At 36.1% G+C, this 16,650-nt stretch overlaps 2 protein-coding genes and 1 pseudogene across 3 annotated transcripts in view; all 3 read right to left on the bottom strand.

The window, feature by feature from the left end:
- Positions 1–13,028: 13,028 nt before the first annotated feature.
- LOC104589008 (adenylate isopentenyltransferase 5, chloroplastic pseudogene) lies at positions 13,029–13,926 on the bottom strand (annotated as a pseudogene).
- LOC104589007 (CST complex subunit TEN1) overlaps positions 13,029–16,650 on the bottom strand; it is a 58,015-nt gene continuing 54,393 nt past the window's right edge. For both annotated transcript variants that reach the window (XM_010247168.3, XM_010247169.3), the window contains exon 4: positions 13,029–16,632. In XM_010247168.3, the coding sequence (XP_010245470.1) occupies positions 16,513–16,632 (120 nt within the window). In that variant the 3' untranslated portion in view covers positions 13,029–16,512. The remainder of the gene's footprint in view (positions 16,633–16,650) is intronic.
- On the bottom strand, positions 14,625–15,002 carry LOC104589009 (adenylate isopentenyltransferase 5, chloroplastic-like). Its single transcript, XM_010247171.1, has one exon. It carries the CDS (start codon positions 15,000–15,002, stop codon positions 14,625–14,627), a length of 378 nt encoding a protein of 125 aa, XP_010245473.1.

The raw sequence follows: 16,650 nt of genomic DNA on the forward strand, positions 1-16,650 counted from the left end.
CCCGCAAGGGAAGCTGTTTTAATGTCATTGGAATGGGGACACGGACTATGAAATGGCCTCTTGCCAGGCCTGATTTGAATTTTGCTCGATCCTGGGTGGAAGTGCCTAGGGACCGCACCCCACAAAATGCTGCTTGTCGAAATGACTGTTTCAATTGGCTTTGGGCTAATTTGCTGAAAACCAATTGCGACAGCAATTGGCTAACCTGGCTTTGATACCAACTGTCACGGGGTAGTTCTACAGCGGAAGAAACCCGTGCGGCGTCCTGGCCAAGGCAGGCCAGGACAAGCCTTTATACGCATAGAGGCTAGGAGTTGCCCGATGGGATGGCTCTACCAACGTCAGTAGCACTGGATCATGACCTCAAATCCAATGGCCGGGGCACTCTCCTGTCTCAGACCGGTCCATGGGAGGTGCCGCTTACGTGCTAAAGGGGGACAACCATAATGCAAGGCGACCATGCGCCGGAAAGGTGACTTGGCATCGATGTGAAGGGTCTCCTGTATGCCGATGATGACAGGCACCTATGTGCCATGATGATAGGCAACCGCTGGGCCGAAACACACCCGTGCGCTAGAGGCAACGAGATAGCTCACTCAGCTTGGGCAAGGGGCTGGCGTGGTGAAGGGTCATGCTTGAGCCTAGCCCGCATGCCAAGCCTCCCTTGAATATCGGTAGCGCAGTGCCAGTCCAACACTGTCCCCATGAGCAAGTGTGCGCCCATGAGGAACCCTGGTAGCCATGCTAGCCATTAACCAGGGCCGCCCCGCAAGGGGATGAAGATCTAGGAGTGCCAAGGTTAGGCACCCAGGGAGGTCGACCACCCCTCCTCAAAGAGTACGTTAAGCTTTTGGTGGTTTGCCTGAAGATGACATCAGTTCTCCCAAAAATCTTATAGGCGAAAATGACGATCATGTCCCTAACGTAAGCCTGCCAAGCATAGGCAAGGCTAAGCCTGTGTTGAACCGTCACATAAGGGCAGCCCTGAATATCAATAAAAAGTAATATTTTTATAAAATAATTAAAATAATAAAAAAAATATAAAAAAATGGCAATGAACCGTCACATAAGGGCAGCCCTGAACCATCTTCCTCTGCCTCTGTATTCCTGCCAATACACTAGATTTGAAGCTCTCTCAAGAGAAAGACGGTGACTCACCCAGAAAAATAGAAAATGTAAATTATAAAGAAGAGGTTGGAGCATAGCTTATAGTAACAGTTTCTCCTGCATTATTGATGATGTTTCAACTTTCAAGCAGGAAAGGATTTAAAGTTCATATATAAAAAAAGAAAAGAAATAAAAATTTAGAAAATAAAAAACTAGGGTCTTATGATGACATAGTAACAATATACTGCTTACAAGGAGCTGCGAGCTAAATGTCCTCGAGAAGGACAACGGCAACCGAGGGATTGCGAATCATCTTCTTCACAAGGAAGGTTGCCATCAGCAGCACCAATAAGAAATCAAAGGCAAACCTTCACTGCTGATTTCTCCTCTTTCAACTGTTTTGGGTAAATATTAGTGACGGTTTCGTCAAGCAAAAATTTACACCACCCGGCTCTCCACTGTTTATAGTGGTGATTCTCCCACCACCAACTACAAATCTTCCTATTACAAATTTACAATGGGATGTCAAGGGGCAGAGTAAGAGTGAAGAAAGAGATGGATTCAAATACAACATTGTCAACCGCCTTTCCCGTCGCGGAATGTTAATCAGAATTCACGTTAAAAATCGACTTGTAGGGGCTGGTGGGTTATATGCCCTGCATTATACAGCTCGCGGGGGCGATGTGGATGCAATTCGTCTATTAACCAGTAGGGGCTACGATGTCAATGTACCTGACGGGCTACGATGTGCCTTGCATTTTAAAAGGTTTTTTCATCGTCTGTTACTATAAAATAATTTTCTGGGTGAATCATTGTCTTCCTCTTGAGAGAGCTTCGAATCTAGTGTATTGGCATGAATACAGAGGTAGAGGAAGATAATGAACAGTGTCACTACCTTTTTGATATTTTTCCTAAAAAATTATTTTATTTTAGTTATTTTATAAAAACATTACTTTTTATTGATATTGAGGGTAAAAAATTGTCCTTATCTGTTAAAAACTCTTTTTTTAACCCCCAAAAAAGAAAAACTTTAAATTTATTCGCCAAGCTTTGTCATTGACGAACCGTTCTAACTTGACAAAAGTACAAGTAGGATATTATGTTGGTATTAAACAGACCATATTAGTTAATGTAAAACTAACTTTACAAAAGGTGATGATGGGTATTACACAAGTCGATATAATTTTGTAATTCACTTATATCTTAAATCTTAGGCTCGTTACCTAAAGTGTAGAAATACAAATGAATTAGTGTGTATGTACTAAATTTATACTGTATTCATCAGACCGTATTACTCAATCTAAAGTCAAGTTAAAAAAAAAGTTATTATACCAATTTTGTGCAAGATTTTAAAATCGAACTGAACAACAAACCGGTTAGGGGTCTAGTTTTCGGGTCAAATGGTTCGACCATTCAAACTGGACAGATGGCCGGCCCGTTCTGAATAAAAAATAAAAAATAAAAATAAATGGTCAAAATTGTTGGACGGTTCAAATGCCTGGGTCAACGGTTTATTGACCAAATCAATGGTTTTTGGCAAAATAACGGTTTTGGGGTAAAACAGAACTGGTCACTTGACCGGTTCCCAATTTTTCCAGTCCAACTATTTAGTTTGGTCCGGTTTTGAAAACCATGATTCTATGTAACCTTATAATTCATTCATAACCTTTCATTACCTCAGGCTTAGACTTGTAGAAATATAAGTGGGCTCAAGTGTATTCACATGAAGAAGTTTAGGGTCCATTTGGTTAATAGATTGAATTGGTTTCAGAATGGTATATTCTTATGGTTTGTTAGGTTTAGATAGGAATTGGAATCAAGTAGGATGGCATTTCATCCCCAAGGGAGGAGGGGAATGGCTATTCCCTTAGATAAAAATGAGAAAGGGTTGAAAATTAGAAAATGACCCAAAAATGAAATCGTTCTAGTCACCGGTTTTCAAGTCGACGAATCGACAGTTCGATTCAAACGAATGGCTCATTTTGACATTAAAATTTAAAAAATTTAAAAAATTAAAATAAAAATAACCAAAAAACGTTGAATGAGTCGATGGTTCGACCACCCGGATTGATGGGTCACTGACCGATTCAAAGGTTTTAGCTAGGAACAAGGTTTGAGGTAAAATGAAACCAATTGTCTAGACGGTTCTTGGGCCAAACAGTCTGACCGCCTAGATCAATAACGGTTCAAAAACCATAAATAAACTTAGAGTTTTTTTTTTTATTTTTTATGTTGAAAAAATATAAAAAAAAATAAGTAATAAAAGTACTCCCGTCTTTTACTTTTTTTGTACGTCACTTAAACCATCTACGGGTTACAACGCGGATGAAAATACAACCTACTTTATAACATATAGATGTATAGCCCAGCCGAACTCGCATGAATTGATGATGAGGTGGATAATTATTATTGGTCGCTTAATCCCTACCAAGTTTAGTTGATTCATGCCCATGCAGATCATATATTTATGATGATCATAACAAAAAATAATAATAATTTACTATTAAATCAATTTATTTAAATACATAGAATAATTGGTATTTGTTTTGGTTAGAAAAAGAATTAAAAAACAAAATCATGCATACGAATACCCCATTATTTATAGTTGTGAATAGCTCCCATGTTTATGCAGAAGAATGATCAGTCGGTCAGTAAACGAGGAGATACGGAGGATTCCGTTTGGAGTTACTCTCAAATGCGTTGGCCGATTTGACGTAGGATACAAGTCATCACCAAACAGCATTTATCAATTATTTGAAGAGGTTATTCTTATGTTATGTTTATAATATGGAAGTAGTTAAGTAAATCCATAATAGCCATGAATCACATGTCACGTATGACGAATGTCTGCACATAGATCATATTATTTATGGGCCCATAAATATGTATTATCCAGTTATAAATGTACAAGCATCTTTGGTGTCTGTGATCACAACGGCTATTTTGATAAAGCAATAATTTTGTTTTGTGTATACATCTTATATTGTTATTTGATGCCAGTTAGGTGTTACATAGGTAAAAAGTGAAAATTTTGTCTTTATTGTAAAAAATATATATTAAAATGTAAGGTGTGCTTTGTGAAAAGTATATCCGGATTTTTTATTCTTTAAGGCTATGTTTGATTTGAAGGAAAAGGTAGAGAAAAAAAAAGGGAAAGACAGAAAAACTAATTCAAGGTTTGTAATGGTTTCCTAATCTTTCCCTTCATTTCCTTACATTTTCCTTCAAACCAAATATAGCCTAAATTGATCTTAGAGAATCAAAGACATCCATTGCTGTTTGAAATGTCTTAATTAAAATATTTGATCCAAAAAAAACTGAGAAAAAGAACAAAGTGCCTACATGATGCTAACATGTCATAAATTTTTTGAACAATCAACTCTTATACCAGACACCTTCTAATGAGATTCTACTGCTCCATATAACAAATTGGATGTATAGGAGTAGTTAGTTGTTCCATGAGCACAAACAACTGAGGTTAGGACCAAAGTGGTCCATGTATTCATCCAGCGGTTTCATCTTCACAAGGGAGTAGGAAACTCCCTACTTGGAGAAAAGCTTGCACAAGAAAAAGTTCTCTTTGTGCCAAGAAAAATTATCCTTTTATTTTGTTTTGCATACAAATGGGAAAAAGGGCTAAACAAATAAAGTTATCTTTGCTGCTTCAATGATGTATCTAGTAGAAGGAAAAGAGAGAAAACGATGGAACATCATAACTTGTAGTGGTACAATTGTTATTTATATCATAACTGAATGACTTATTACTTTATCATTAGTGGATAAAATAATTTATTAATAAAATATTTTAGGGTACAATTGTCTGTCCAACTTCAGCTTTAGCTGTTAAAAGCACACAACCTCCTCAAAACTAATTCATTTAGTCTATTTAGTATTATTGATTTTTATGCCCCAGGGTCTCTCATCAGTTGACAGGTTCAATCTGTTTATGGTAGTAATTTCATTTGTATTTGAATAAATGCAGAAAAGTGCAAATGAACTGAGTATATATTCTGCTTTAATTTTGCTTCAGGTTTGGTTTTGTCATGTTTGTTTGTAAAAATGAAGGAAAATAATGTGATCCCTAATGAAAGATAATGGAAGACAGGGATAAAGATTTTTGTTTGGGAGGAATAAGGTAAGAAATAAGATGATCTGATTCTCTTCCAACATTACATGAGAGAGAATATAGACACACCATGTACCAAAATTCAGATTTGGTTTATGGTATCTATTTGAGGTTTAAGGCCTATTTGGGAGGGCTGAGCTGAAGATTTCAGATAAGCTGGTTTTGTTGCTTTGAAGTACTCGGAATAAACTGCTGAAGTGGACAGCCCTTCAATGATAATTGCTTTAGATTCTCCAGATTTTTTTACCAAACATAACTTATAGATTCTCTGCGTGTGGTCCATCTTGAAAAGCTAGATGCCACTGTGCTTCAGCCCTTTGCCAGTCACTTTTTAGACTATCTACATCAGCCTCTTTAGATAGTTTATTCAGAGCGCCTTAAAGTAGCTGAACCAGCTTAATTGAATGTTCAGCTCAATATACTGGTATAGAGTTTTTTTTTGGGAAATTCCACTTTAGTACCTTGAACTTTGGGGGTAGTGTCAAACGGTTGGCTCATTTTGACAAAAAATACAAAAAAAAAAAAAATTGTTAAAACGGTTCGAATGATTAACCATCCAGGTCAACGATTTGCTGACCAAAATCAACGGTTTTAGGGGAAAATCTGGTTTTGAGAAAAACAGAACCGGTCACCTAATCGGTTTCTGGTTTTTTGGTCTAATCGTCTGGTCCAATCCGATTTTGAAAACTATGGTGTCAAGTTAGCACCCGAACTTTCAAATGTGTTACTGCAGTACCTAAACTTTTACCTTGAGAAGACACTTCAAAAGGTAGACACTGTTCATTGTCTTCTACCTTGAGATTGAACCGGTTATCTTCAAAGAAAAAGAAAGAAAAAAACATGAAATATGATAGAGGGAAACGATAACTAAAAGTAAAGAAATAACTAGACAAGCATGTGTTTCAGATCTAAAGGTAGAAGACAATGACTTCATTAATCTAGAATCTCAAACACATCAACCGGTTCAATCTTAAGGTAGAAGACAATGAATAGTTTCTTCTTTTGAATGGTAGTTTTGACATTTTTAATAAATAACTAACGATCGATTAACAGCAGGGACCAACTTGACACTTTTTGAAAGTTTAGATTTGCAGTGACACATTTAAAACTTCTGGTACTAAATTGACACTACCCCAAAAGTTCAGAATACTAAGGTGTAATTTTCCCCTTTTTTTTTAAATAATACTTGATGTAGAGTTCTTTTTTTATGATAATTGATAGATTATTTGGTATAGAGATGAGTCCGTTTGAAAGCTTGTGTACACGTCTATAATCTATGATGAGACTTATCAAAAGAGTGGGAAAAAATCAGGAGGAACTATCACTATTCACTAGTAGAATGGGACCACATATCTGAAATTAGATTCGCATAAAAGTAAAACATGCACTGGTCTAATAGTGGATTGAATTGAAAGAGGATAAAGAGAGAAAAGGCGACGAAGGGGCGGAATACTGACAGGTCTTTGTCTTTGCTCAAAATAAAGAACGAAACAAATGAAAGCCCATAATGTTTTACATGTGAGAAAATGAAAATCTATCACAATTCAAGGAATGGTAGAAATTTCAGTGATAAGATTAGCCAAGAGATTGGCAAGTTTCAACATTGTTAACTTCTTTAAAATATGTGTTTAAGGGAGTATTTCATTTTTGGATTTTAAGAGAGAGGAAAGTTGGTCAATGGAATTTATAATTTTGTTTTTTTTTATATATATTTTGAAAACGGGATTTACAAGCTTATTGATTAAGAAATTCATGTTCTTTTTTTCATCTGTTTAAGGTGAATAAATAACTTTCCCATTAGAAGAAAAGTTATTAAAATTTTGATGAAATAAAAATACCCCCTTTAATAATAGATTTTTATAGTTAAAATAGTTATTAATTTATTTACATAAAAAATAAAAATGCATTTATTCGAATAAATATTTTCCAAAAAACACTCATCTAAATAAAAACACTTACAATCTTTCCAAAAACAAATATTTATGTAGATAATTGCACTGATATTAAAATCATCATGAAGGTTCTATTTTTAGAATGATACAACTTTAGAATCTCTTCAATGGTTTTGTTCGTTGTAAATTGTAATCCACAGTCCAAACTGATTGCTACTTTTTAATTGCCGGTTTTGCCGCCCACGCTTCTGCAACCATGAATGATCACGGCGATTCTCATAATTTCAAACCCAATATTATTAGTGACGGTGAGGAGTTCAAAACTCACATCAAGACGTTTCTTTATGCTTCTGCTATAAAAAGTAAAATGGTGGGGTTCCATGAATCCAAATACTCCAATCTCTCTCATCTGGGTAGTGGTTGGACGGGACAAAACGAATACAAATATCTGAAAGCAAATGCACATACAAACATTTTAAGTCCTCACCTAAACCCACCCACTGATTAATTAATTCAATACAAATGATGATAATAATAATAATATTCATATTTCATTACCCCATACATGATGTGTACTGTGTAGTTTGATTCGCATTTTGGAAACAATTGGTGAGTGGAGAGTGGGACACCCTGACCTTACTTCCGCCACAAGAAGACGCTGCTGCAGTGTGCACAGGTAGGTTTTGATGGGTACCAATCAGGGGGTCTACACTCTGCAGGAGTCAATCGGAAAGAGTGTTAAAATAAATAAATAAAGCCAACGAAGCGGGGCCCAAAGCTCCATTATACCCATAATGGTTGTGCCGCAGTCTGCAACTGCACGTGATAACAGAGGTTGCCACGCCATTAATGGTCAATGGTCTTTCAAAAACAGTAAGGCTAAATTAATTAGTGATGTGACCCAATCAACACACATCATTTAGGGTTTAATTTCTTGGTTGATAGGCATCAAAATCTGGTTTCAGAGAAACGGGCAAGGTGGGAATCTGTTCTTATCCAGAGCCAGAGGAGAAAAAGCACGAGCACGGAGCACGTTTCAGAATTCAGACTAAAAAAAAAAAGTAAAGAAAAGACAATATCGCCAAGTCATCACTTAACAGCTCCAATGCGTGGAGAGAAATATAGCCACATCATGCATTCAACGTAGGTCCGCAATTCAGGCAATTCTTTGACTCCGAGAGGCCAGAGGCATGCATTGGGTCCCCGTCCCGTGGTAAGATTAAGAAAATAGGGATGACTGGTTCTGCTCTATTTCTCTTCTTCTTACAAAAGTAAGCAAAATGGAGTATCAGGTTCATGAAGTGATGATATATATATATATATTACATATATAGGAAAGCGACAAGCAAAAACTTAGTGCATCATTTGAAACTTTATTGCTAGTCTGAGCATCTATATCTATATATTAAAATGAAATATGCAAAGTGGCATTTTCCTGTTTTATGGTTTATTTTCAAAGTTATTTTTTATTTTTTTATTTTTTCTTAAAGATATCTATTTTTTTTTTGAAATTTTAATTTTAAAATTGAACAAAATAACTCAAGTGACTCATCACCTTTAAGACTTTTAACACATTAAAATACTATTAACTCTCTCTCTCTCTCCCCTATATATTTGCATTAAACTGTAATTATCAATAAAGTTTAATTATATTGAAATTGAGATATTCAATGATATATTGTCGTGCTAAATAATCTACTTACATTTGGGCAGGGGGTTTTGGTATTAAATATTCTCAAGAGAAATTGAGGCAAGAATTAGTAAAATACATTGTACATGCTGAACAATCATTTTTGTTAGCTAAAGATACTAAACTTGAAAAGTGGTTATGTAATTCTGTAAATCCACAATTTAAAAAAAAAAGTTTATAGGAATACTATTAAATTATATGCTTTAAAAAATTTTTATTCCTATAAACAAAATTTAATTTATATGTTATCAATCTTAATCCTAAAGTTGTAATTACTTCTGATGTTTGGACTTCTAAATTTAACATAAGTTTTATTTTTGTTACCGATCATTTTATTGATGAAAATTAGCTTTTAAATAAAATAATTTTAAGTTTTACTAGGCTTGAATGATCACATACCGGCCCAACAATTGCTACAAGCACTTTAAATGCTTTACATGCTTATGGAATTGAGAATAAATTATTTTCTATTAGTTTTAATAATGCTAGTAATAATGATTTAGCAATAAATATTTTAAAATCGCAATTAAAATCATGTTTAAATGGTAAATTATTTCATATCAGATGTACATGTCACATCTTAAACTTATGTATTCAGGATGCTTTAAATATTATTTCTATTCATATTTCTAAAATTAAAATTATATTATATATATTAAAATTTTTGGAGCAAGAAAACAAGAATTTAAATATTTATGTCAAAATTATGGTTTAAAATATAAACATTTTATATTAGATGTTAAACATAGATGGAATTCTACCTATGCTATGTTAGAAAGTTGTATTTCTCACAAACAAATTCTTAGTGATTTTTATAATGCAAAAATGCCTAATGATGTTATATTTGAGGAAGACTAAGAAATGACAATTTGTATAAGAGATTTTTTTAAACATTTTTATGATGCAACTAATGAATTATCAGGTATTTATTATCCAACTAGTTGTAATTTACCTTATTAATTAATGGTGATTAGTGATTGTTTTGCAAAATATAGAAATAATCCACAATTTAAAAGTATTGTTGAAATAATGGAAAATAAATTTAAAAAATATTGTGAGAACATTTCTCTTATTTATTGCTTAATTACAATATTAGATCCTAGGATTAGGAAAGATGGTTTAGATATTTTACTTGAAACATATAGTGAAAATATGAATATTGAAATTGGAAATAAAAAAGAAGAAATTAATAGTTTATTATTTGAGATGTACAATTTATATGAATTTGAAGTAATAGGAAATAATTCTACAAGTTGTAAAGCTGCATCTTCCTCTTCTGAACTTGAGCTTAGTAGTAGAAGAGAACAACTTTTTTATTTAATAAGTAGGAGGCATAAATCTGCTACCTCAACCACAAGTTCATTTACTGAACTTAATTTTTTATTTACAAGAAAAATTTTCTACTTTAAGTAAGGGAACAAATAATTTTGATATTTTAGCTTGGTGAAGTAAACATTCAAAAAATTATCCAGCTCTTGCCGCCATGGCACACTAACCCCTTCGGTGTCTACAGTTCCATCGAAGTCTTGTTTTAGTGCAAGTACTAGGGTGTTGGACGACAAGAGAAGCTGTATGAATGATGAAAGTATAGAGATGTGCATTTGCTTTAAGAATTGACTGGATGTTGAAGATAGATTACAAGACAAAGGAGGGCATGACACTACACCCGATATTTCACCTGAAGCAAATGATGAAAGTCATGAACAATAGGAGAAAATTAGAAAATGATGACGTCAATATTTTTTGTATACTCACTCAATGGTTGTATATCATTTTTTCAAATTATTGTAAATTTTGTTTTAATTTTATTTAATTTATTTGCTATTTTTTAATAATGTAATTTTGTATTTTCAATTTGTAGTATTGTATTTTTTATATTTTATTAATTTATTCCATTTTCCAATTTCATATTTCATTCATCCAAGTATCCAACCACTGTATGCTTTGTAATTTGTATCATTCAAATTTAAATGAAATAAAATTCCTTTTTTCTTCCAATTTGTTATTCCATTCTTATTTGGTTAAGTATTTTTTTCATTTATTTGTTAGATTTTTCATTTCTTATTTTTTTCAAATAGTTTCCAAAGCCCAAAGAAAAGTTAAATATTTTAGTTTCACACTTTTACTTAGCAAAGAAATAAAAATAAATAAAAAATGCCAAAAAAACAAAAAAAGGTAAAAAACCAGTCTGGCCCGGTTCGACCCAACTCGACACGACCCAGGCCCATGGCACAGCCTGCAGCTCGCCCGACCTAGGCCCACAACACGGCACGGGCCTACATGGGCTTGGGTTGTGGGCCATGTCGGGCCAACCCCAAGTTATCACAGGGGAGGGCAACGTGACCCCCAAGTTATCATAGGGTCGTGTCAGGCTGGCATGACCCATTTTACACCTCTACAAATACCTTCTTTTAGTCAGCATTCCAAATAAAAAATATTTATGTAATGCATTAATTTTACTTCACTTTAGCCTTTTTACATTTGTCCAAGAAGAATGATGAGAATTATTCTTTAAAAGTTGTCTAGCAAAATAAATTAGTGGAGGGTAAAGTTGAAACTTTAAATTAGTGGAGGTACTTGCACTTTTTTCTCAAAACTATAGGGTAGGCCTATGTTATGGCCAAAACACATAGGTGGTTTATAGAATTGTTATAAGAGGATTTTATCTAGAGAATAGGAAATTGACCACTCTCACTAAAGCATAACTTAGATTGTGATCGGATAAACTAGACATAACCCCCAAAAAATAATATTTGAATTGAACTTAGATGTCTGCCATTTAATTGAAAATGTCATAGAGCTCCATTTCAATTTTGATGATAAATAAAGCTCGTGCATCGCACGGGACCTGACTAGTTGATTATAAAAAGCATTGAACTGATTACAATGGTTTTGGTTTCATGATTTTGACCCAATTATTAATTGGGTCAATTCAGATGTTTGCCTGTTTCAAATTAATTCAAACCCAAAATTAATTATTTTATTAAATATATATATTATATATAATATTTTCTTATAATGTTTATCATATTTTATGTTTAAAATGGTAAATTAGATAGATAATAAATAAAATAATATAATTTTAAAATGTTTAATTCATTAACATATAAATAATTTAGTATTTTTTTATCATTTTTATTAAGATTGTATTATTAAAATTAAAATTTTAAGTTATTATTTAAATAAACAAATATAATTTTTAATATAATCAGGTTTATTGGGTCTATACTTGATAGACCCAACTATTAACCAAGATAGTTTTGGGTCTATGATTTTGTCTTGATTAATAATTGGTTCGGTACTAGTTCTACCTATACGCAACCTGTTGACAACCCTAATTTTTGGTTTTGATTTTCAAATATAAACTCTAATTTCTTGTTAAACCACTATTTTTTCTTTTTTCTTTTGTATTTTTGCATTAATGCGTTCACATTAGAAATCTGTTGCACCCTTAGTTATATCAGTTTTCAATTTCTATAAAAATTGCAACCATCTAAATGCCACAAAAGTCATGCCTAAAGACTAAATCTAGAACCATTTCACGATGCATGACCTTAATGCCACGTTCATTTTTCAGGAAGTGGGGGTAGATAAGTTGGTGGGTCCCATGAAATATAAATAAATATGTGCATTTACCTGGGCAAAGAACACCCTCTTGAGGCTTGGGTAAATAACTTATCCATCCTCACAGAAAATTACTAATACAGCCCCATTCGCTTTTCAGTAAATTACTTACCCAACTAAATGCACTTGCCCAGGCAAAAGTATTTCGTAAGAAACATTTACCCAGATAAGTGCATTTACCTATTTTTTTTTTATTTTTTAGGTAAATAAAATAATAACCATTTTAGCCATTAAAATTTCATTATCAAAAGGGGCATTCTTGTCTCATCCAAGTGTTAGGTAACTTTCCCTAGTCCCACATAAAAAAAAAGAACATGGGCTTCTTGGTCTTCCCCCCCTCTCAAAATCCCAAAAATGAACACCCCCTACATGATAAGATAATATTGTCCATTTAACAATGTTACTTTTTATAAATAAAATGGTCATTGTATAACTTTAACCAAGTAATAAAAGAATACCGGCAAATGCACTTGAGTAAGTGCATTTACCCAAATAAATAACTTACCAAAATGCAAACAAGCCTAAGTGTCATTTCCATGGCAACAACACGCACTACCTCTTTCACCTTAGGCTGCGTTTGGTAGAAGTGTAAAATCGAATCGGGGTAAACTTTGCACCCCAGTTTAATTTTGCAAGCATTTGGTGTAAAATTACATTTTACCGTTTAATTACATCGATAATCAATGTAATAAATACATCGAAATTATCAATGTATTTATTACATTGCTCTCTCTCTCTCTCTCTCTCTCTCTCTCTTCTCTCTTCCTCCAGCAAGAACGGAGAGGCGGCAACAACAATGGTTGACTGTTGGCGACAGCAATGGTTGCCGGGGCAAGGTTGACTGTTGACGAGAACAGAGAGGCGGCAACAACAGTGGTTATTTGTTCATCATCTTCCTCTGACGAGAACGGTAATGGTTGCCTTCTCCATCATGACCGCCACTTTAATGGTTGCCGTAGCGGTGGAGGTGGTGGGAGCGTGGTCTTTGGCTTTGTAACAGAAATGCCTGACGATTTTGGTGCCTAGCCTGCCACCAGCTTCTCCCAGGCCTCCTACGCTTCCTTGTCGTGCTTCAAGAACACTTGGGTGACGTCGAGGCAGTGCATTTTCCCCGGTAGCAGCTCCTTCAGCCGATAAATTTTCTGCAACTGGCAACGGGCTAACATGCATGTGTTCACCTTGATCTCTTCAATTGCCTCCTTGAGGAGTATCGCCAAGGTTTCTTCGTCCAATGGTGATGTAGCTTCTGCTCGTAGGAACCTGTCCATCTCCGGCACCTCAATGGTCCGCCTGATTCCCCGAGAATAGTCGGCTTTTGGTTCAAAGAACCTCCGCACCTCATCCACCAACCCGGCCTCAACCATGCGGTCCACTCGCTTGGACATAGACGAGTGGAGCACAAGCAAGCACACGCCCACCCAGAGGAAGCAATAGTCGTACCTCAACTGAAAATCAAGATCATCCACTAGTGTGATTGCAAGCTCCCATTATATTCTTGGATGGAGCTTCAACAAAAGCAGCCAAGCGCAAGAACTGGGTCTAATACGTCGCTCACCGCCACTCACGCACAAGAGCCTTTCTTGTTGCAACACCCAGTCACCAGTTTCTGGGTCTAATACGCCACTCACCGCCGCTCACAGTGCTCTTTTTCTTGGCTGACCGGCAAGGAATGCAATCTCTCGGTTGTAGTGGACTTTAAACTCAATGATTTACCAAACGGGAAGAGTGTTAAATGGGACAAACATTCGGTTCCCATTTTACAGTCTTATGAACCCATTGGTGTAATAATCCTCGGTGTAAATTTATATTTACACCGCGAACAAACGTACTGCGTTTGGTAGAGGTGTAAAATCAAACCAGAGTAAACTTTGCACCCCAGATCGATTTTACAAGCATTTGGTAAACATGTAATTTTACACCGAATAAAATTACATTTTACCATTTAATTACATCAATAATTGATGTAATAAATACATCAAAATTCGCTCGCTCGCTCACTCTCTCTCTCTCTCTTCTCCTTCTCTCTTCCTCCGGCGAGAACAGAGAGGCGGCGACAGTAGTGGTTGACTGTTGGCGACAACAATGGTTGCCGAGGCAAGAATCTATCTACCGGGGCAAGGTTGACCGTTGACGAGAACAAAGAACAGAGAACAGAGAGGCGGCGACAGTAGTGGTTATATGTTCATCATCTTCCTCCGACGAGAACAGTAGTAGTTGCCTTCCCCATGATCGCCGCTTTGATGGTTGCCGTAGTGGCGAAGGCGGTGGGAGTGTGGTCTTCGGCTTTGTAGAAGAAATGCCTGACGATGTTGGTGCCTGGCCCTGCCACCAGCTTCTCCCAGGCCTCCTCCGCTTCCTTGTCGTGCTTCAAGAACACTCCGATGGCGTCGAGGCAGTGCATTTTCCTCCGCAACATCTCCTTCAGCCGATAAATTTTCTGCAACTGGCAACGGGCTAACGTGTAGGTGTTCACCTTGATTTCCTCGATCGCCTCCTCGAGGAGTATCACCAGGGTTTCTTCATCCTCCGGTGCTGCAGCTTTTGCTCGGAGGAACCTGTCCATCTCCGGCACCCCGATGGCCCGCCTGATTACGCTTCTGGTTCAAAGAACCTCCGCACCTCGTCCACCAACCCGGCCTCAACCACGCGATCCACTCGCTTGGACACAGACGAGTGGAGCACAAGCAAGCACACGTCCACTCAGATGAAGCAGTAGTCGTATCTCAACTGGAACTCAAGATCGTCCACTGGTGTGATTGCAAGCTCCCATTAAATTCTTAGATGGAGCTTCAACAGAAACGGCCAAGCGCAAGAAATGGGTCTAATATGCCGCTCATGTACAAAAGCCTCTCCTGTTGCAACACCCGATCACCAGTTTCTGGGTCTGATACGCCGCTCACCACCGCTCGTGGTGCTCTATTTCTTGGCCGACTGGCAAGGACTGCAGTCTCTTGGTTGCAGTGGACTTTTACCTCAATGATTTACCAAACGAGAAGAGTGTTAAATGGGACAAACATATGTTCCCATTTTACACTCTCATGAACCCATTGGTGTAATAATCCTAGCCTTAGGCTCTATTTGTTTATCCAGAATGAACAGAAAACTTTCCAGACCGAAAAGGTTGAGCTACTATTTTGTTTTCCAACCCTAATAATTTGTTGTGCTATCTATGAAAGGCAAGGAAAAAGAAAGCAGAATGCGTTCATTAATCATTATAAAATGAAAGCGAAAATGGAACTCAAAAAATTCCCTTCAATTTCCATTTTACATTTGAAACAAATGGGCTCTCAACAGGATCGAAATGGAAACCTAAAACATCCACCAGCCACCACCCTTTCAAGTTCCTACATTCACCCCCTGGACCACTATGGACAAACTCACCTACGAAACTGTATGGTTGTAACACAAGGATTCAAAGATGGGCACTATATCATTATTATCGAGACACGGTGCCGCCGACATAATGTGTTAATTTGACAGTGAAAAGTGAAAACGACCCTTGGGCTTTCCACTTTCTACGAGCTCCCTTTGAAGAGGGTATTATGAAGCAACATAGACCACATGAATAGCTAAGATAATGTGGCACGGAGAGTGGAAAATATGGGCTACTCGCCGGGAGGTGGGAGCCCCTTCTATTATGTCTTGACCAGCTTGAAGAATTAATTTGGTTTGAGTATAATTGCTCCACTTGTCCATCTACATCTTTAATAAATCTTGAGAGAGAGAGTGTGTGTGTGTGCTGATTAGATGAAATAGCAAACGTACCAGAAAAAATGAAATATTACAGAAGACACAATAGTTCAAAACTCTTTCCCAAGTCTGTGGATAGAGTTTCTCCTTTTCTTCTCAATTTTCAAAATGTTATTTTCTAAAACAAACATCTATAAAATATTTACTTGTATTCAAGTAATTGGAGTTTTGAGAACAACAGTCATGAATTTGGGGTTTTTCGTAAATCGTAATTAGCTGAGAGTAAAAAATTACAACACTAGGCACCAAAGGTCTAACTAGTTTACCTTAGCACCAAAAACACAAATTCCTCAAGCTGAATTTTCCGAGCAACAAATTTTGGACTATGTAGCTTGATCACTCGTGTGGTTGGATTGAAACTGCCTCAAAAGCTGCAGAGACTGGTAGTAGAGGTTGAGATCCATACCATCTACATTCCTACCCACCCGTGCCTCTAGAATTGCCTAAAACAACACAAATAG

Source organism: Nelumbo nucifera, chromosome 4 (genome assembly GCF_055504915.1).
Source record: "Nelumbo nucifera cultivar China Antique chromosome 4, China Antique-T2T, whole genome shotgun sequence".
NCBI lineage: Eukaryota > Viridiplantae > Streptophyta > Magnoliopsida > Proteales > Nelumbonaceae > Nelumbo > Nelumbo nucifera.

Coding starts and splice junctions, on each gene's coding strand:
- LOC104589009 (XM_010247171.1), bottom strand. CDS start 15,002: ATGGACAGGTTCCTCCGAGCAAAAGCTGCAGCACCGGAGGATGAAGAA.